General features: G+C 35.6%; 1 protein-coding gene across 1 annotated transcript in view; it reads right to left on the reverse strand.

Annotated features, from left to right (window-relative positions):
* The window catches only part of SMCHD1 (structural maintenance of chromosomes flexible hinge domain containing 1), a 65,435-nt gene that overhangs the window by 35,133 nt on the left and 7,788 nt on the right, over nucleotides 1-22,514 (reverse strand). Inside the window, exons 6-22 of the mRNA XM_014938694.1 lie at nucleotides 20,716-20,830; nucleotides 20,456-20,575; nucleotides 18,827-18,993; nucleotides 16,550-16,643; nucleotides 16,084-16,294; nucleotides 15,104-15,221; nucleotides 14,823-15,006; nucleotides 14,139-14,336; nucleotides 13,896-14,009; nucleotides 13,362-13,468; nucleotides 12,997-13,079; nucleotides 12,731-12,844; nucleotides 10,883-10,960; nucleotides 10,681-10,800; nucleotides 4,583-4,727; nucleotides 4,276-4,372; nucleotides 1,424-1,496 (exon numbers count right to left, since the gene is read on the reverse strand). Coding sequence (XP_014794180.1) covers nucleotides 1,424-1,496; nucleotides 4,276-4,372; nucleotides 4,583-4,727; nucleotides 10,681-10,800; nucleotides 10,883-10,960; nucleotides 12,731-12,844; nucleotides 12,997-13,079; nucleotides 13,362-13,468; nucleotides 13,896-14,009; nucleotides 14,139-14,336; nucleotides 14,823-15,006; nucleotides 15,104-15,221; nucleotides 16,084-16,294; nucleotides 16,550-16,643; nucleotides 18,827-18,993; nucleotides 20,456-20,575; nucleotides 20,716-20,830 — 2,138 coding nt within the window. The remainder of the gene's footprint in view (nucleotides 1-1,423; nucleotides 1,497-4,275; nucleotides 4,373-4,582; nucleotides 4,728-10,680; nucleotides 10,801-10,882; nucleotides 10,961-12,730; nucleotides 12,845-12,996; nucleotides 13,080-13,361; nucleotides 13,469-13,895; nucleotides 14,010-14,138; nucleotides 14,337-14,822; nucleotides 15,007-15,103; nucleotides 15,222-16,083; nucleotides 16,295-16,549; nucleotides 16,644-18,826; nucleotides 18,994-20,455; nucleotides 20,576-20,715; nucleotides 20,831-22,514) is intronic.

A 22,514-nucleotide genomic window follows, 5' to 3' on the forward strand; every position in this document is an offset into this window, starting at 1 on the left:
AACAGATGATATAGTGCTATTTACACACTATGTGGATTTCCATTCATCAAAAAGAAACTTGAAGCTTTCTCCTGACATGTTAAAACCAAAGATATTAATATTGAGGTATCTGATCAGTCATGATGTGCAGTAGTTCCATTATGAAAGCCACCAGAGCTACAACTTGCAGGCAAGGAAAAGCTAAAGAAAATCTTGTTGGCATTACTTGGATAGTAAAGTGAAGCTATTCAAGTAAGTCTACCCCTTGGAACACTTAATTATTTTATCAGTATTACAAAAGAGAAGGAAGTAACAAATTACTATTAAAAGACAAGTTCTGAAGGAACAAAGAAGGCCATTTTTCAGAAACATCCTTTTGCATCATTCATTAAAACTTCCATTTCAAACTCACTGGTTGAAGAACAGGAAAGACTGAAATAGCTTTTATTCACGTCTTCCTCAAAAAACAGCTTTAAAAGCTAAGGATAAGTCCAATGAGAAGAAAGAGGTAGGGAAGCATCTTTACATTGCCAAAAGCAAAAGATTCTAACGAAGGATGAAGCTGCCTTCAGTCCAAGCTAAATAACTAATACACAATATAATCTGCCTCGATTGTTCCACTCCATTTTCTACATTAAGCCTTAACTCCTCAAAAAATAAAGAATAATGGAATGAACTGTACATTATTGTCCTAACAGATCTTGAAGTACACAATCTCTCTGCAAAATGAGATGGGAAAGTCAAAAGTCTAGTAATCTAGGAAGCCAAAAATCAGCCTTCAAACTATACCTTATTTCCCAAATCCAGAAAAACCCAGGTAACAAGGGATAACAGGTATCACATAAGGGAATCCTCAGAACCAAGATATCCAAAAACCACAAAGTTCTCATAAGGGCAGTGGAATTATGGACTTCTATATTCCTCTCATGCATTAGGATAAAGTTAACAAGTAACACTGAAAACTTCAGACACAATCCCAACTGCTAAAGCATCCCTCCTTTGCTGGGGTAAGAAACTGAAAGAGCACTTGTTCACTCACAGGGTGTTTTCTACAGGGAGAACTGGTCAAAGCAGATTAGTACAGGTTAAAGGGCATAATGATGAAGAAAATCAAGAAGATAAGAAATTCATTCGTTCAAGGGTGCTAGGTTAGAAAAAGATTTAAAATAACTTCAAAAAGAAGTGAAAAATCAGTCTGAAGTAAGCAGACAAATTCCAACTGCTAGAATGATGGACAAACTCACAAGGCTGTGAGTTTGATATTATTCCTGCCAAGAATGACATGTCCTTAGCTTTGCTTAGTTTCAGTCCTCATTTGGATGAGCTAGAATAGCCTTTTTTATGCCTCACTAAATATTTTACCTTTTTGGAAGAAGAAGCATTTCATTAATAGTGTCAGAATTAAGTTCAACAAAAATTAACTAACTATTTTAAGGATACTTACCAGGTTGTAATCTTATTTTAAAGATTTGTGTGTCTTCTTTCAAACCAGGAAGAGTAACCTTCAGATTAAAGTTCTAATGAAAAGAATATATTAAATATTAACTTTAAACAAAACCAGATCATAAATGATCTCACAGAGTCAGGTCAATTCATATATATGTAAATTTCAGAAGTCTATCAAAATTTTCTTGAACTGCTACATAAATCAATTTTATTTCTTGCACTAAGATCTGTCTTTTTTCATGTTGTTATTATTCCCAGAGATATTCCATCCAGGATTTGCATGTTAAATTACATGGTTCCAAAACTGTCAAAAGCAGCTGTCATAACTTCTGGTTTCCTGCTTAGAGGCTAAGTGGGGAGAAAACATATCCATTAATAAAAAAAGAGGAGTTTTAAAGAAAGGGTCTGCAAGTTCTGTGGTCATTATTTCTTAGCAACACAATTACTATCCATCTCATCTTTTAATAGGGCCATAAGAAAAACACCTGCTGTAGAACCCCATCACTGAAACTGACTTTCACAGCAAAATCAGAGAATGAAGCAGTCTAATCAATAATCTTAAAAGCTCCAACTTTAAAATAATAGTTGCACTGTAAATATGTGCATTTCACGCTTTATACATTTTATATTTGAGAATATTTAGTTGCAATTCACAAACTGTCATTTTCACACGTTCAGAAATGCTGCCTCTGGAAAGGTTTAGTTTCATAATCCTGTCTTATGCCCTTCTCATGCCTGACAGGGTACGTGCAACATTAACACCTTCTGGACTAGATGAAACAATCAGGCAATTCCTTTGGTTTGCTAGGTAAGAGAAGCAGAAAGTGCACTGAGGCCTGGGCAGGTGCATCATAGCTGCAGCCACATCAAACACGAGCTTCCCAGCTACTGGATACCCACACAGGGGCATGAAAAGTCTCCAGCTCTGACCAGTCAACCAACCATACTGGTCTGCCTGCAAGCCAAGCAGCACGCATCAACTGGAGCCCCATTAAACCCAATGGTAAATCATGAGAAAATGGGAAGGCAAAATATATTTTTTACATGTTGGGGGACTGAGGAGGTGGAAAGAAGGGAAGAATAAGGTAGGAAATAAAAACAGAGGAAATGGATATAGCTGATAGCTGATGTTTAAATGCTAATAAGGTGAACTCTTTAGTAGTTCAATCAAGCCTTGTATTCGTGCACTAGACACTCCTCTCTTCTTTTAGTTTCAACTCCTTTTCTGCAACACTCATTTTTCACGTAGTACTATCTCCTTAACATTACTTCTCATTAATCAGTTTCCATCTTCAACTTCTTTCCTTTTAATCTTTCAGCATCTGTGTCCTCTAGGAAAGTTCTTTTCCCTTATCCTTCATGATCCCTTTATCTACTTTCCTTTTGCTTTCAAGTCTGCTTCTACATACGCTGCAATACTTTAAAATGAAAAGAAGAATAAAGAAATATTGTTTTCCTTTTTTAAACTCCCTTCTTCGTTCTTCTCCTGACTATGTGTGAAATCCCATAAGAAAGCAGTCTTCTTGATATTGCTCACACGCTTGTCTTAAAATTTTCTCTTTGCTTCCACCCACAATCAAAACATGCTTCTCTCCATCTTGTCTGGTTTGGGTGGAATTAAATCAATGGCTAGAGAAGTAAACGAAGTCTGCTTTCTCCTTCTTCTCTATCAGCATTTCCTTCATTGAGAACTGTGATACTCTGTATTTCCCATCTCAATCAAACTTCTCTTCTCCATTTGGCATTTTTTTCCTTACTCCTTTCTCTGAAAAACATTAACTTTAATTTTTTCCATGCTCTCCATTTTTTTCATTTTGTTCTCTCATTAAATTTCTCCTTCCAAATTCTTACCAGAGTCCTATTACTGGCTGTTTCTCTGAGATATTTTAGCTCTTCTGCTACCATTTCAAAATCAACTTTTAGGGTGCTGAAAATTTGTCCTATGTTCTTCTTTGCTTCTCATTTTAAATTAAGCACTGCAAATTACACTGTATTTACATTTTAAAATTATCTGTTGTTTTTCCTGTTATCTCTTTACTCTGTTTACCCTTGCACCAGCAACATTATTTGCTTTTTTCTATGCTACAATATCAACAGTACAACAAGGTACCTTTAGCTACCTCAGTTCCTAGCTTTGTCTTTACTAGCTAGACTGCAAGACCAAATAAAAGGAACAGGACTTGGTTAGAACACTGTGTATATATGCCATATATACAAGCTTAAATTTTTTTAAAATCTTCAAATCTATATTTATCACAAGCATTAATATCTGTTTTATGAAAGAAAACTTTTTAGCATATAACATATGTTTTTGTTTTTACAGTAAATTAGCAGCTTGATTAGGTGCTGGGAATTCATCAGTAACAGGTTTGATTTGCATGACATATTTGTTACAGAAGTGTAAAAAGGATTTTGAAAACATCTAGAGAAGCTCGAGTAGTTACCACGCATATTAACTGTTACTACTCATCATCTTGACTAAAAGAATGAAAGATTTCACTGCTACCTATGCTACTTCAGTGCAAAAGTCACCAGGACCAATTTCAGCACCAGTTTAAACTAAGACAAGTGACTTAGCATGCTGGGTACACCCTACCACACACCCATGTGTTGCTCAGCCCCTCCAGCTCCCATCTCATCAGCTAACGGACTGCAGCTGTGGGAAAGACAAACTGTCCAGGCAGAGCTGTAAGAGATCATCTGAAAATATCCCAAGAAATACCTGCAGTCATTAATGTAGACCGAACTTAGATAACACTATGTGACAATCTATTTTACACAAAAATTATTTGTTCTGTGGTTTTGGTTTTTTAAAAATATGTTACTTCAAGTTTACATTCATTAGCTTACCTTGCCCTGGCAATTATTTACACAGCCTCTAGCAGTGACACCCTTAATGATGCACTTTGTTCCTGCAGTTACTTCTCCATACTGCAATGTCAATCCACTTGAAAAATACAGACAAAACAAAATAAAATCACTTCACAAATAAACACAGTGTTCTGATATACAAGACACATTCAGATATTCTTAAGGAAATAAAAGTAAAATGCCAGTTAATTTATGTGAAAGGTATCACTCAGAGAAACCCCAAATAATTACTATAGTAATGTCACATAAGAAAGGACCAAAAAAAAAAAAAAAAAAAGTGAATTACCTAGCTTCAAGAATTGGTTTAATGCCAGTTGTCAACTGTGTTGCATGTCCAAATTCATCCTGTAATTCCAAAGGAATATTAAAAGGTACTCCAATTCGAAAAGGAAGGTCCAAAAGACCCACTGAAAATTTCTCTGGTTTGCCCTCTAGGAGAAAAGAATAATACATTTTTAGAAGGAATTATGTCTGTTCATTGGCTTTTTCTTAAGGCTGCAATTAAGTCAAATGATTTGCAGCATTAAAGTAAATACGATATCCAGAATACTGTTTTAATGAAAATCACTGATCCTCTTTTTTTAAATTTACACTACCATAAAAGCAATAGTTAAAACATAATAACAAAATAACAGGACAGCCAAAACTTCCAAAGTGCTTAGAACATCAGTACAGCACCTGAAAGTGGATAAGTTCCTTGTGGGCAGCTTTTCTTAAACATTTAATTGCTTTGTTTCTATTAAAATAAAATCATTCATGCAGCAAAACATTTTTGTTCTACAACTATCCCAAACTTGAGAGATAAAAATGGGTAATGATGAGTATTTGAAAAAGAAACCTGAGTGCATCCTTCCTGTGAAATCTGTCCCTTCTAGACTGTCTCCAACTGGTCACTAAAAAATGAGACCAAACAGAGCAGTAAAAATGGGAGCTTGTAAATCAGAGTCATGTTTTCTGGAATCAAACAGTCTTGGCCAAGCGGCCTTCAAAAAAAATAATACAGTGCTGAGCTAAACGGTAGCTAAATATCCTGTCAAATTACTTTGGACTCAACACCTACTTTCACTACCTACAGATCTCATTATCACAGAGCTGCTTTTGCATAAGAGATGTGAAAATCATAGGGGGAAGGAAAACACTACCTTGTATCGGTCAAAAGTATTTTAATGGTTACAACAATGAAAAGACCTCAACTTCTCAGCGTTTACAATTTTATTTACAAGTGAATGATGAAACTGCAAAATGAATTGACAAAATAGCAATAAAAGAACATCTGCACTGTCAAAACGAAGAGCTACCAAAAGAACATGTCTGAATTAAAAACACAAAACTTAGAGATTAACTTAGGAAGTTGTTTTAACTTGACATTTATGATGATCTTTTTGTAACCAAGAACAACTGTAAACACTGAGCAAAAGCCTGCTCTTAGAGAAATAAAATAATGTTTCTCAGACAAAAAAAACCTGATAATTTGAGTTTAGGTTTTAATTCCTCTTTTCTGGAATTTTAGAATCTATATACATAAAAGATCACACGAATAATGAGTGTGAGAATTTACAGCTGCCTCCGAGACAACACAAAACTCTGCAAAAATACCTAAAATACTTTTTTCAAGACTAAAGATACTAAAAAAGTCAAATTATCTTCTGACTAGATAAAAAAGCAACAACAGAAAGCAAAAATTGCTTTTAGTACTCCTCACGTTAAAAGTACTAAACTATTAGTTCATTAGAGTTTTAGAGTGTATATTCCTTTCTGAGAAGATAAAAGTAACCTTTACCTGAAGGCTGCCACACTGGGGAAAGCCACAATACTATTGGAAAAGAATTTTTAAAATAACAAATGCAGCTTTGCAATTTTTAAGATTCTCTTTTTGCTTTGAAAAACAGAGATAAAGAAGATGCAGACAATGTTAATTTATGTATTCCTTCAGAGAAAGAGATTCTTTTATTTTATTTTCTTGGAACTTCACAGAAGTATCTTAAGACTTCAATGCCAGGTTTTCAGACAAATGTTTAAATAATTACTTTTTTATGTAATGCCAAATATTTTTTCTATTTTGTCATACAAGAATGCCTCTTTCTATTCTGCCAATACTACTTCTGCAGAAGCTTTTAGAAGAATATGCTACAAAGAACTCTTCTGCATAAAAGGTTTGCATTCAAAGTCTCTAGTTTTGAGGGGAAAAAAAAAAAGGAGGCTACCAAAAGCATCTATTCTTTCTTGATCTTCAGGAAACAGATGCTCGCTCTACCTCCCAAACTTGTGACAAAAGTAACCATTTTAATATTAAACACAAAGGAAGTTGAATCTTTTGTCTTCTCCCCTCCCCATACCCTTTGTAGATAAACATCTCGGAATGGTTGAGGTTGGAAGGGTTCTCTGGAGGTCATCTTGTCCAATCCCCCTGGCTCAAGCAGAGCTACCTACAGTCAGCTGCCCAGGAACTCGTCGACACAGCTTTTGAACACCCCTAAGAATGGAGACTCCATAGCCTCTTGGACAACCTGTGTTAGTTCTCAGTCACCCTCACATGAAAAAGTGTTTCCTGATGTTCAGGAGGTTCCCTCCTCTGTTTCAGGTTGTGCCCATGCCTCCAGTATCTGTCACTGGGCACCACTAAAAAGAGCCTTCCTTCAGGTATTTATAGACATTGATAAGAACCCCATGAACCTTCTCTTCCCCAGGCAGAGCAGCCACAGCTCTCCCAGCCTTTCTTCACGAGAGATACTCCAGTCCTTTCATCATCTTTACAGCCCTTTGCTGGACTGTCTCCAGTATGTCCATGTCTCTGTGTTGTAATGTGATGTGCCCAGAACTGGACGCAGTACTCCAGTTGTGGCCTCACCACTGCTGAGTTGAGAAGATCGATCACCTCCCTCAATGTGTTGGCAACACTCCTCCTAATGCAACCCAAGATTGCTGCCCTTCTTTGCTGCAAGAGGACATTGCTTGCTCTGTTCACTGTTATCCCACCAGGACCCCCAGGTCCTTTTCTGCAAAGCCGCTTTCCAGTTGGTCGAGCGCCAGCCTGTACTGGGTACTGGGGTTGTTCTTCCCCAGGTGCAGGACTTTGCACTTCCCCTTGTGGAACTTCCTGAGGTTCCTATCAGAGCCCATATCTCCGGCCTCTAGTCTCCCTCTGGACCACTCTGGTGTATCAGCCACGCTTCCCAGTTTTGTATCATCAGATAACCTGCTGAAGGTGCACTCTGCCCCATCATCCAGATCATTCATGAAGATGTTAAACAGAATCACCCCAATGTTGACCCTATTAACCACTGTGGTAACCACTAGTTACTGTCCTCCAAGTACATTTTGTGCTATCAATCACCACTCTCTGGGCTCAGCTGTTCTACCAGTTGTCAATCCACTTCACTATCTGCTCATCCAGCCCACACTTCAGCAGCTTCTGTATGAGGACCTTATGGGAGACAGTGCTGAAAGCCTTACTGAAGTCTAGATAGACAACACCCACTGCTCACCCCACATCTACCAAGCTAGTCATTTCATCATAGAAAGTTATCAAGTTGGTAAAGCATGACTTCTCCCTGCTGAATCCATGCTAACTACCTCTGATGATCTTCTTGTCCTTCATGTGCAAGATTAGTTGCTCCATCACTTTCCCAGGGATCAAGATGAAGCTGACTGGCCTGTAAGTTCTCCTTCTTGCCCTTTTTGAAAACAGGAGTGACATTTGCTTTCCTCCAATCATCAGGCAGTTCTCCCAATTGATTCAATTACTGACAGTGGCCTCACAATGACATCAACCAACTATCTCTGCCTCATGTATGCATCTACCTTCTTAAAGTACATCACCATCATGGCACATGGACTTACATATGACCCGTTTGATCAGGTATTGCCTGACCAAACCCTCTTTCACCAAGCATATATCTTCCTTGCTCCAGACCTTCCATTGGTTTCTGAGACCTGGAATTCCTAAAGGTCTGTCTTGCTAGTAAATACCATCACTTTCTCATAGGGCTGCTGGTAAGTCTCTTCCTCCCCTGCCATTCCTAGTTCAATTTTGGCTTGGTTTATGCCAATTCAGAAAAGGGCAAAGTCACAGCATAGCAAAAGGGCTGAACAAAACTTTTCCTTTTCAACTGGAGTCTGAGAGCCAGAGACCAACAGAAGATCTATTTTTTTTAACATATGTAGGCCACAAAATTTTTTGATTACTAGATATAAGGACACTTGCATAAAGGGATGAGTCTTGGTGATAAAACAGAGCAGGAGATGTATAATCTGTAGTTAGCATGTCTTTTTGCAAATTAATTTAGCAAGTAAATAACTACAGATTTTCTTTAAGATCAATTACGACATACAGAATCAAAAATTCAGATTTTTTTTTTAAATCATATGAAATGTCATTTACAGGTAACATATTACTCCTGCATAATTTAGAAATTAATTGTGTTTCATATTTCTGGACACATAAAAACCAGCTTCAAACTAGTCTACATCTTTACCCTTCTTCATAAATATATGCCTATTTTCCCTGAAGCTGAAATCTTTTCAGCAAAAAGAAATAAAACTTCTTCAAAGAAAGGCCTATCAACAAAAACTATCCAGCCACTAAGAGAAATACACACAAATAATTTAGGAAATAAAACATCTATAGGATGAGAGAAACAGGACTACCAAGGTTGTAGCAGAAATATGATATAACTGTACACTGTATATGTTATGATCTTCAACAGTGTCATTAAAATGGGAATCTATGAATTTTCTGGGGGATATATGATCAGTCACATGCTATTTTAGGCCACATACATATATACACACCAGAGTGTATGGCAAGAAAGAGTAATATCAGATATATACCAGACTTGGTGGACAAGGGCAGAGCAACAGATGTCATCTACCTGGACTTATGCAAAGCATTTGACACTGTCCCGCATGACATCCTGGTCTCAAAACTGGAAAGTCATGGATTTCATGGATGGACCACTTGGTGGATACGGAACCTGCTGGATGGCTGCACTCAAGGGGTTGTGGTTAATGGCTCAATGTCCAAGTGGCAGCCAGTGACGAGTGGTGTTCCTCAGGGGTCGGGACTGGGACCCAGTGCGATTTAACATCTTTGCTGGAGACATGGACAGTGGGATAGAGTGCACCCTCAGCAAGTTTGCTGACAACACCAAGTTCGGTGGCGTAGTCGACACGCTGGAGGGAAAGGACGCCATTCAGAGGGACCTGGACAGGCTTGAGAGGTGGGCTCATGCAAACCGCATGAAGTTCAACCAAGCCAAGCGCAGGGTCCTGCACCTGGAACACGGCAATCCAGGCACAAATACAGGTTGGGCAGAGAATGGCTGGAGAGCAGCCCTGAGGAGAATGACTTGGGAGTAGTCATGGATGAGAAGCTCAACATGAGCCGGCAATGATGCACTGGCAGCCCAGAAAGCCAACTGCATCCTGGGCTGCATCAAAAGAAGTGTGGCCAGCAGGTAAGAGAGGTGATTCTACCCCTCTACTCTGCACTCGTGAGACCCCACCTGGAGTATTTTGTCCAGCTCTGGAGTCCTCAACATAGGGAAAGGACATGGACCTGTTGGAACGGGTCCAGCGGAGGGCCACAAAGATGATCAGAGGGATGGAGCACCTCTCTTATGAAAGGCCAGGGAAGTTGTGGATGCCCCATGCCTGGAAGTGTTCAAGGCCAGGCTGGGTGGGGCTTTGAGCAACCTGGTCTAGTGGGAGGTGTCCCTGCCTATGGCAGGGGGGTTAGAACTTCATGATCTTTAAGGTCCCTTCCAACTCAAACCATTCTATGATTCTATGATGCTATATTTAACAGTAATATTTCTATTCTGGTATTCCCGAAAGTCTTTTATGATGGTTAATCCAAAGATACACAGCCACTATAACTGAATGAGAATTTAGTTTTGCATAGCATTCTTCTTTTAACTAAAAAAAAGAGACTTTAATCTCTACATGCATATTTCAAATGTATAACCCATTTTTCAATGAATTTCTCTCTATGGTTTATGCATGAAAGTTGGCCTAATGAATACTAGTTTTATGAAAGAACATTTATGACAATGGCACGAGGAAAAAGGGTGATTCTAATTATGTAAAAGTTTAATTTTATTAAGTACATTTAGGAAAGTTCACATCAGGAAAAAGCTTTTGATTCCACCAACACTTCACTTTTTTGTAAAACTGAGTGTACAGCTGAACAAACACATTACAGGTGACATCAAACATTCAACAAAAAGTTAGTTTTTTCCTGAATCTGCTTAGTATTTGACATGCAAATGCTACTTTTCAGTGCTGAAAATTACCTCTCAACTAAAATATGAAAAATTTTGATATACGATGAATCAAACAGAAATACTAAAAGTAAAAAAAAATTGGCATGACTAGAATTCTTACCTATAATAGTAAATTTAAATACTTTAGATGGCAGAGGCCTTCCTGCATAAGTGTCTGCATTACTTTCATTCAATACTACTTGCAGCTTCAAAGAGTAGTTCCCAAGTTTCTGAAGATTTTCTAAACAGAAATACAAATACAATTAGAACGCAAAAACAGTAAAATTACAAATAAACTGAAAATGCTGTGTATGTGAACTTACCCATTTTTTTAAACCAGTATGGCCATTTGCCTCCATGCTGACTGATATGGGAAATTATTTCTTTATTCCCGGTAGGTGCTGAAAAACAAACAATTAGCTACATCAATTTAGATTTTACATCATGATTCTTTATTTTTTCAAGTACTATGGTCATTCATTATTAAGTATTACCATTACTTCTAAATCTAATAAATAGAAATTCAGCTTCACAACTAAGCCCAATCACAGCCAAAAAAATGAATTTGCTCCGTAATCCCATTTTAATTAAAAACTGCCAGCCTCAGACACATTAAACTGAAAGCAGCAGGGTTGTAAAGTTGAATTTTATCAGCTTTTTGGTTATATGTTCCCCATGAAGTCTGAGCAGTTGTAGGCTGTGTGCTCCATGCTAGCAACTGATCAACTTGACAAACAACCATAACAAATGAGCTTAAATGGGAGCAATGGTAAAAGCTGAATGTATAATCGAGGAAAAAAGGACATTCCTTTTTAGCTCCAAATTATTGCATCTGTCTTTAAAAATACTTCTGCAGCAGTAAGACATCCCAAAAAAGAACACAATGAAACTCTGTGGCAATTTTTTAGTGACTGATTGTACAACCTAAGATACAAGAATAATATTTATTGTTTGAAACATCAAGAGGCACTAATATATTTGTTTTTAAAAATATAAGTTAGAATAAATATAGAATGTGACTACAATAAGACTATACAGAATAAAAAGAACTGCAGTAAAAAATAAGACATTGTTCTATAGCCAAGTTCAGTGACTGGAGGCAAAGGGAAAACTTAGCTTTATTTCTCCCAGCAACAACACTGACAAAACACAACAAAAGAAACACCACGCCTCTTTCATCTCCTGAAGTCAGGACAGTCTACATTAGCTAAGGTTGCAAAACACTGGTTTGTCACACAGGCTGTTGGCAAATACAATCTGCTAATCTGTACTCCATGAACATGTTTTTTTCAGTTCCAAACTGTTTATGCCCCAATGCACGTATTACCTTGGACAATGGACATGCACAGCAGACAGTCCTGATACAACAAGTGCCAGTAAAATACTGTCTGTAATCTTATGACACATATACTAAACTGAAGCTAAGATACTTCCACCTGGTTTCCTTTGACATATATCACATCAGTAATTTCAATGCTTGAAAAATGTTTTTACAACTCTTATCAGCCAAGAGAATTGGATTTTCCTATTGTATATGGAAAGAAAGAAGGCAAATGATTTTAAGTTTCTATAAATTTCAGATATATTTGACATGTGCAGGATTGGAGTTTTCAGAGAATTTAGTGTTCTAATTCCGTGTTGAACACACAGAATTATTTCAGCTGCCTTGGAAATAATGCAATTCTTCAACAAAGGCAGTGTAAGAATATCAAGGGAAGCATCCATAAAATGGAAACCACAAAACACTAACACGTAAGAACCTTGATTTTTTAAAATTCTGAAGTAATTTTACAATAGATACTGAACAAGTCTGGTCCTTACTTTCACGCAGCTCACGTGAATTGGAAACTGTTAATTGCAGAAACATCCATTTTAACCATGTTCTTACACATATTAAGTAGATAGCTTGAAACTGATAGGCTCTCCTTACATGTTACAGAAGATGTAATCATAATATAGCATTAAGACATTAAATATTTGGCATTGAAGAAATTGTCATTTCATGAAATGTAGCTTTGCAGTACTACATGCTCTGATGGGACACTGTCCTTAAAATTAACAGCTATATCCATATATCAAATTCTAATATGTATCATATGTATACATACAAAGAAATACATTATGCATTTTTAAAATAATAAAGACTCAGTTAAATATACTGAAATACTTACAATGTAAAATAACCTTGAGTTCAACAAGAAGTTTCTTTGAACCTCCGTGGCTTGTACCTGGAAGTTTTTGCATTGCTTCTCCTTTTTTATTCAAAATCTCTATTCTTAATGCTCCTGTATCGAAAAGGAAAAATTATGTACTTTTAAAACATGCTGTGTATTATAAGTGGTTGGATATTTCTGTATGATTGTTCTTTTAACAATAGTGCATAGCATATTTTTAAATTGATATTTTACTGTTTAGCATTTTGAAGAAAAAAACATACCTATTGGTGTACCAGCAAATCTTGTTTCATTTGGTAATAACTCATCTCCTTCAGGCCACGTTACCGATAATTTGTCAGGAAGTCTAGTGAAAAAGAAAGAATGAACAGTTTTTCTGTGAGTTAAAAAACAGGATAAGTTATCTTAAATGGAAAATACACAAAGCTCTTTTTTTGGAAAATAAAATAAATCAAAGAACAACCCCAAACTATTTCTTCTTGGTTTAGAATTCTATTTGGTTTTGTTTCTACTGAAACAGCTAACTGTTCCCACTTGGGAATTAAACTGAACTTTTGTTTGTTCCTGAAGAAATACCTAAACTGTTAGTAGGAAGTCCACAAGTAATCACTTACAATTTAGATCTTACCTTGCCATTTCATCCTCTATGTATTTTTTAACAACTTTGTCAGACACTGTTCTGTCAAGTTTTGAGATGGGAATAATTTTCATTTCAGCATACAATGCCTGAGGTTCCTGAAAAAAAAAATAGAGGGCAGTTATAAACACCCAAATTATAATATATGAGAGAAGAAATACCTCTCTATTAAGGGACATAGACACAAAGCAATATGCTAACATGGTGACACCACAAGACACTGTTCTAAAAATTGCTGAAATCACAAGGTTGGACATAGATGCACAACAATTATCGATAGCAACTGCGACACTATATCATATGCAAATTAAAATGAATCAGATCATTGATCATGAATAATAATTTTAATATCCTTACAGTCAAATTAATCTAAGCAGTTTGATTACTTCTAGATTGCTGAATCTCAAAAAATACCATAATTTTCAACAGTCATTAAAAAGTCATTTAAATAAGTCTGACCCAAGATTATGATTGAAGATCTCATAGGCACACTAGGTGTGCAAATCCTTTTTATATTTATCTTACCAAAGAAATTTGAACCTCTCCTCCAGTGGCAAATATATCACCATCATGGTCGCCATACAAAAAAAATTTCTCAATAGTTCCATAGAATATTGGAGCAGTCTTAACAGTTTTCACCTGTAAAGAGAAAACAACAATGAATGTCAATACATTACTTCTGTATCAAATGTATAGTATTTGACTTTTATAGGGTTCAAATACCCTATTACAAAACAAAGCCCCACCATCAGTGAGCAACTAACTTACCAGCTGTCCAGTTTTGTATGTTTTTCCGTCCCACTCTATTGCAGCATATGTTGCCCAAGGGCTCTGCATTCTTTTGGATGGCAAATCAGTACGAGTAGTTACTCCTTTAAAGACTGTGAATTTGATCTGTTTGTCATATTTTTCATGACAGTCTTTGAGCCACAAAGTAAATTCTCTGTCAATTTTCATTCGTTGCTCCTATAAAAAGATTACAAAATAAATACATATTATTAATGTATTACAAAATTGAAACCTGACAATTTCAGTAAAATGAACAATTATAAGAGTACAGTGATACTGTACTAAAAAAAATAAAATAAATGGATTCTTCAGTTTGGAAACGCTACAGAATTCTAGGAAAGCTATACTTCAAGCCAGAGAAAATTTCCCCCAGCACTCGTATTCCTCTAGGAAGAGGATCTTTCCACAAAAACTGTAACAAAACAACTAGATAAAGTCATTGTTTAAGAAAAATTCTTATTTTTTCAGATGTAATGAGTCAACTTTACTACTTACTGAGAGAAGTGTCTGCTACAAAGTTCTGCAAAAGTGTGTAATATTAAAGTTCTTCAGAAACCAGTGACACTATATTCAGTGACACTAACAAATGGCTAGTGAGTAAAGGTTTCTACATCTTATGCATTAAACTTTGCCAAGAAATACATAACAGAATAAAATTATTACCTGTCCATTGAAGATTCTTGTGAACAGAGTATTCTTATCTTTTAACTTCAGCTCCAGATCCATGAAAGTGAGTTTGTTTGTGCTGACCTGGAACTTATCATTGGTAAATAATGCACCAGAAATTCTGTTGTAGCATTCAATTGGTGCCAACCCTCTCTTCTTTGGAGGAGCACACCAGTCAAAACTTAAACAAAAGCAGAAAGACATTAAAACGCTTTTATTTAATAGAAGGGATTACAGGAACAGACTGGTTTACATTGTAGAAATGGATTACCACTTACTCGTCCACAGTTGTGTATGGTATTAATCTTCCATTCCAAAAACATTCAAAAATAGGCCTTTTTCCTCTGGCACCCTTTTCTACTATAAGGCAGTCATCATCATCATCATCGTTTAATTCTTGATTAAAAAGAAGACAGTCTCCATGAATAAATTTCTTCTAAAAACTAATATAAAATCATAAACCAGGGCAGGCTAAATTCAGGACTATTTATACTTATTTATTGCTTATATATACCGTTAGGCACAGTAGCAGTGTACATGATATCATGTTAGGCATATATATAATATCGGGATTTTTTTTGCTGTTTGAGAAATACCAAGCAGAAAAACCTAAAGAAAGCTAGGAAAAAATTTTAAACAGGAACTGAATTATATTACCAAATCTGCAAATTTCAATTTTAAATAAATATTACTTTTTCCTCTCAGTTTCAACTGAGATAATACTATAAAATCTTGTCACAATTAAACTCAATATTTGGTTTGTCAAAAAAAAAAAAGAAGAAAAAAAGAAGTCACCAACACAAATTATTTTAAAACCCTAGCATCTGAGAACTCATGAAGACTGGATAAAACAAATTTTAAATTAAGGACTTAGACTACATGTTGATCTCTGTGGTATTCTGATGTTAGAATCTCTTGAACCAAACTGCTGCTATTTAATTTCTTTCTCGAAGCAAAGATCTAACAGTCAGGCAAGTGGAAATGTTTCAATCAGACAGCATTCCATTTGAGTTTATAGTTTGACATCAGCTGCTGTTATGTCTAAGATCAGGTTTATATGAATGAGTTACTACAACAGCCAATTTTTTCACAGGATTTGTTCATCCAAAAGCATGTGAACTTTTCTGTTTTACCAGAATCCAAATTAGATAATACTTGCACTTCAATTTAAATTGTTCTGGTTTCTATTTCAGTAAAACATTTAGAGTAGTAGGATTGTCTATAATAGAACTGATAAGCAGCAAAACATTTCACTCACTTGATGGAAAACATGGATCATCAGGGTATGTTTCTTTATCATACAGGAAGGGATGATAACGGATGATGCCTTCCACTATACCTTCTCCTTCAACATGTGCCTTAAACTCAAAACTATCTGCTGCAGTATTTATATACAGTGTTTGCATGTCATCTTTGATCTCCCTAAGATTGACAATCTTTGGTACTTTTCCTTTTTCAAACATTGAAATCTGGAAAAAAAATGAAACAAGTTGATTTTTCTTAGACCAAAAACCCTCCAGAAATTAGCATTTGTGATGTTTACCTTCTTAGCAAAATGCATTAGTTCCTATGCTGCAGTGATAAAAAAATTAAAAAAAAAAAAAAATCACATATACATCTTAAAATGCTGCTGTAGTTCAAAATCCATTATTACAGAGAAACAGACACAACATGAAATAAGTTGCCATCAGAGAAGAATTTTGACTAATATACAAATCTCATACCTCAATGTCAATGTTGTTGAAAGGGCTTAGAACTTTTGTTGCAGCATTAGTTTCATTTCCTTTTGGTCCATGGATATAATAGTGGTAGATATGTCTGAAATACATTTAAAATTAATAATAAATCTCAGAAAGTGAAATTTTAAAATTGCACATTATAATTTTCAGAAATCTAAATAAACTCGTTTTTTAATTAAAATATAACTGGTTCATTGCGTTGTTATAAATCAACTCCATGACAACATGTATCTCTGGTTACTAAAGGGAATGAATGCTCATTTTCACTCCTTTCAACTCTCATCTCCTTCATGCACAATCTATTAGGATCAATTTTGGATAAAATAATTAGAAACATTACAAATTGGAAAATAATTCCTAAGTGAAAAAAATTATGACTGTTACATGGTTACAGATTTATATCACAGTGCAAACTAATAAAACAAGTGTAATTTATTCTGCACTCTGGAGATTAAAAGAACTAGAGCCAAAAAGCTTGCCACACATTGTTTCTGATACCAGTTTTGTATTGATCATCTAATAGTAAAAGAAACATTTAACAAGCAATCACTATCCTTAAGTTATTTACAAAAAAGCAAAGATACCTCATTTGAATATAGGCAGCAGTCATGTATGTGATCTGCTTACTAGAAGTAATTTTTTTATTTGTAAGCATTATTTTCTAATGACACTTGGGCTCACTTAACTCCAAAAAATCCACACCATCAGACAGATTAATTATTTTCAAAGAAATATGAAGTTTGATAAAACTGAGGAACTTAATTCAATTTTACTTCAACTTTTCAGCACCTAATTCTTCAAAGATTGAGTCCTTAAATCTCAGGGTGGTGGTTTGCTAAAAAATGAGATTACATATGTCAATGGGACTGAATGAATGAAGGAAGTTAAATGCACCTGCAAGTAGAAATCTTGGTTCCCAGACAAAAGCTTCTCATGGTCTCATTGCTCAGGACTTTAGAGCAGACTGGTACGTCCAAACTGCTTAGCATTATGTCTGTGTTTCTTCAAGACTTCAAAAGATGCTCTCATGGCCTTAAGACATGATTGTTTTGGGAGCTCATGTCCCCTCCCTCCACTTTAAAGCATCCAAAACAATATAAGGGCTGTGCTGTAGCCCATTAACACAGAATGAAACTGGTATCATGCATGTGTGGCAAAAGACATGGCAGAAGGGTATGTGGAGGTTTTTGAAGTGGAAAAGGCCATTTCAGATGAAACCGTTATGTAGGATTGTGTAGCACTGGGAAGCTAAATCTGATTGGTTTTACTGTAATAGCTACAGGGCATTAACTTGAATAATTGCACCTGGGTTTCATCTCAAATGGACACAGTTCTTTCACTTCAGGAGATCACTGGAATGAACTAACACACACCTAAGTGTGAGTGTTCACAAGAAGAGCACCTAGAAGCTAACGAGGGACCCCAGGTATTTGTCAATGTAGATGTACCCCTACATTTTAATGAGGTTAAAAAAAGTTTCAGCCCCAAGTTCTTAGATGCAACAATGAATGCTGTTCCATGTAATAAGGTATTATCTAATCCTCATATTAAGTATTACCTACTATTATCAGATTGCAGGTAACACAAAAATAAAATTATAGCATGAAAATCAAGATCTATGGTCTGCCAGATTTCAAAATCAGACTGTGACTTCACAGTTCAGTTTACATTCACAAATAGAGCCATCATCTTAACAGATAAGCCCACATGATTCAGGGGTATCACAGGCTTCCATATCTCCAGGCCCTACAGGCCCACTGATGACACTACTCTAGTATTGAGTTGACAGTATCATGTAATGTTTTACCTTGTAAACTGGGATGAAGCAGCAGCTTTTGTTGTTGTTGTGTAAAAAAACCCCAACAAAATCCCCAGAAACAAAAGCAAAAAATCCATACTGTACATACAAAGCTAGATACAGGGTTAGGAGCACAGCCGTGAGAAAAGTAACTTATCAAGTAAGTTAACTATTGAATGGATTAGGTTATTAATAATTAGATTGGATAATTATGTATCAATTATCAAGTCACACTGAAACTGATGTTTGTAAAGAACTTTCTTTGGATGGGGGGCCCTGTTCAGTTTTTCTAGTTTCTGCAAAATCAATTAGCTAGGAAGACTAATTGTGGCATCAAGAAAATACATATCAACAGCCTTAACAGGAATAAACCAATGACTAAGTACCAAAAGGAAGTAATTCATAATTATCTGACTTTGTTAGTAGTCCACTTTTAAATCAAATATTTTCAATCACAAACTTACGCCAGCTGCCTTGTCCACAGATGAAAGTAGTTTTTCAAGTACTGCGTATGACCTGGTTGTACGCCTGTAATGACAACTGCTGTGAAACTCTCTTTATTCCTTTCTTCTAATATTAGATTATGAAGAAATCTTTCATCATCACTTGTGATGTGAGTAGAGTCAGATGGCTACAAAATTAGTAAAATAATAAAAGTAGGAATGTAAACTGAATTTCTGAACTCCCATCAGCTTTTAAAGGGATTAAAAAATGGAAAGGAAAATAATACAGAACACACAACGCTAAATATCACAAAAGATTAATACTTAAAATAAAAGCTTCCAAATTGAAGTCAACAACTGAGAATCTGACATCCCTGATTCAGTTAATTTTCAACTTACTTTCATCACAACATTTGAAGTGTTCAGTCTAGAAATGCATTTAATCATGTTTAATGTGGCACTGTATGATATCCACGTTCTCACCCACCAAGTGAACAAATATGTGCAAAAGACATAAGTCTTTTTTAAGAAAACCAAGCCAGAAAAAGAATTCTTTGCTTTTAAATGAATAGGCTGCTTTCTGTAACAGAAATCGAAGTGGAAGAAACATGTTTTAGCTGTCAAAGAGAAATGGCAAATCCTCAGTTTCAGCTGAAACATCCAATAGTCATACAGAAAAAGAAATTCCTGATTCCAGGAAGTCCTGACTGTCTTTTCCTAGATGGATGCACTTAGCTATTATGATAGGAGGTTTCTAAGATGCATAGAAACACAGCGGTTGATGTCAGGCTTCATACTGGACCAGTGGATAATCCTTTAAATTTGATGCATCCAGAAAAGACACTGGTTTTAATACAAAAACTGAGATCTTTATAGCAAACAATTGGTACAACTGAGAAACATATGTTCTTCCATGTGTAGTAAATGCAGCTTCATGCCTTGTTTTGCAGAAAAACAGGCAAAAAGGAAACACATCACTGAGTCGGTGAAAGGACACATGTCCTAGCTAACTGTAGATGGTGCATTGTGGACCATTTTTCAAGACATTCAAGAGAAAAATTAGCACATTTAATTTAATATCAGTATGACGAACTGGCCTGGCTATTTCAGTGATTTGTAAAAATTTCTTAGACTTGTCTATCCTTTATCGCCACAGTTGTTGAGTTATTCTTCTATCACTTGAGCACTTCACAGCATCTCTTCCCTCTTGGATATTTACAAACTACTTTTTACCTCTAGTAGAGCTTAACTTGCAAATTTTTTTTTAACTACATCAGCTTAACTTTCATTTTATATTATCACCACAACTTTTCAAACAGTTGATTTTAACACCACCTTGAGTTCTTTAGAAGTATCTATTCATCTCATTCTGCTAGTTTCCTCCAACTAATGAACTGATGCCTATGAGCTTATTTTCTACTTTTCTATCTCCTACCCTCCCTTTTTAACATCAAATGGGGAAGGAACGTATTTCTGCCCTCTACAAAAAGATATAGTGTCTTCAAGTTTCCCATTACTTCCTCTTACACTCCAGAGTGTAAAAGGAAGTGATTATTAAACATATCACCAGATAAGTATTACAAGACTATTAATCATGTTAACCTGGGACAGGCTTTCAATTAAAAAGAAGAAAACATTAAGGCTATTTACCTTTCTATTCCGAATGTATCCACTATAGATTGATTCTTTATTTTTCTCCTTCTTTTCAAAATCCTCTTTAGAAAGGACAAGTTCATGAACATCCTGAGAATCTGCAGGTTTGCTTATCATCTGTTTTTATTTAAAAATCAAAGTAAGGTTTAAAATGAACATCATAACATAGTTTAATGCTGTTACAAAAAGTTAGGATAACAACAATCTGCTTATGTAAAAATGTTTTAAAATGAAGTTAAAGATTGACATTTACTTACTCTGGCAGACTGTCCAACGAAGAATACTGCTTGTTTGCCTCCAACTCCAAAATATGAGATATCACTATTTAAACTACGAGGCACTGGCAAAGGGCGTACATATCCTGAATGATCACTGAGAATAAAAGTGGCTTTAATAAATTTTCTCAAGATAAATGAGATTTAAAAAAAAATAAAGAGAACCTTCGGATCTAAACAGCTTGTATTTAATTCTTACTGCAGTCACTTTGTTCAAAATCCTTCACCTTAGACCTATTGTAATTGCAACATTAATATGTTGCCTAAAATATGTGCCTAAAATTCTTTATGTATTATTTTTAGAAGGATGATGACAGAGTAATTCTTTTTCTAAGTCATCTCATAAGACACCTGAGTCCCTTCTAGCAAAAAAAATCTTATTAAATCATACAAATTCACCTTTTTCATATGAGTAACTCTTTTGCTTATTACTATCTATGCACAAACTTCTTATGCTGAAGTTCAGATGAAAGAGAGGACACTAGTTGGCAGGGAGACAGATCAAGAAATAATTACCCTGAAAACTTTTCTCCATTGTTAACTCTGCAACAGGGACATAGTCAATAGGTCTGTGCAACAGGTACTGCGTTAACAGCAATTATACACAGTTTTGACGGTAGAAGGTAAAAGGCAAAACCCTGGGTGTTCTCCCTTTGACCACAGCAAGATATTAACTGTGAAGCTGCTGCAAACGAAAATGGGTTGCAAAGCAAGCCTGATCTTTCTGACATCATCCTTTCATAGAAATACTTTTGAGTTAAAATGGGAAATAATGTCAACAAACTATGTCAGTCTTAAAGAGGCTATATATGCCATCAGTAATGAAACTCCATGTCTTTCAAGTCAGCTTTGATGGAGGAACAGTCTCACGTAGTTTAAGCAAATAGTAGGATAAGCATCCGGTTTTAAATCATAGCAGTCCCAAATGAAAACAAGGTGAAGATAGGTATCCTGGTGTAATTCACAGCTATCCTCCTATTGAATGGTATCAACCACAATTTAAACCTGTAGCTTAAGAACACTATACATCTCTACTGTTAGTAAATTCAACTAGAGCAATTTCAAAAAAGCAGTGAATTTCTTTACAAATTAGTAGATGGCCCAGAATCACTTTTAATGTGCTTAACTCCATTTGTTTGATAGATATTAGTCATTCTTTTTTGAGATGTTTCCTCAGCTATATTATCACTTTCCACGTTATACTGCCCCGTTACATTTTACACCAGCTTCTCATAGCACAAAATAGTTAGGATTGAGGCTGTGATCCTCATCTTCACATTTACTGTCCCAGGCTTAAGGTATTTTAGAAGTGACTAAAGCTCAAGAACTTACATAACTCCTTCTCTGCAATTTTCTACGCTAGGGGTTAAGTCTGGCTGTGCAGGTGGAAGACCCCTTCAGAACAGATTCAAAAGTGTAAAATGAATTCACATAACTAGCAAAACCCACCATAAACCTCATCTTTCTTCTTTAAATGCAAACAGTTATTTTGCCTAGCCTTCTTCAAAAAACAGACATTTTTAGGTATAATTTCGCATTACATTGTACATGATTAAGGTAGCAAAAAAAGGAAAAAAAGAAAACCTAAACCAAAACTCTACCCACTATAACAATAGCATAACAGACACTGAATGCATTGCTTAACACACTACTGAAGGGCTTTCAGGTAACAATACACTATAAAAACCCTCTGCAGAACACAGAATGCTCCTTACTCTATGTAGGCAAGTCAAAGACAGCTTAGAAAAGGCCACAAGATTAAAAAAAAAAAAAAAAAAAAT

The sequence above is a fragment of the Calidris pugnax genome, unplaced genomic scaffold (genome assembly GCF_001431845.1).
Source record: "Calidris pugnax isolate Ruff unplaced genomic scaffold, ASM143184v1 scaffold13, whole genome shotgun sequence".
Taxonomy (NCBI): Eukaryota; Metazoa; Chordata; class Aves; order Charadriiformes; family Scolopacidae; genus Calidris; species Calidris pugnax.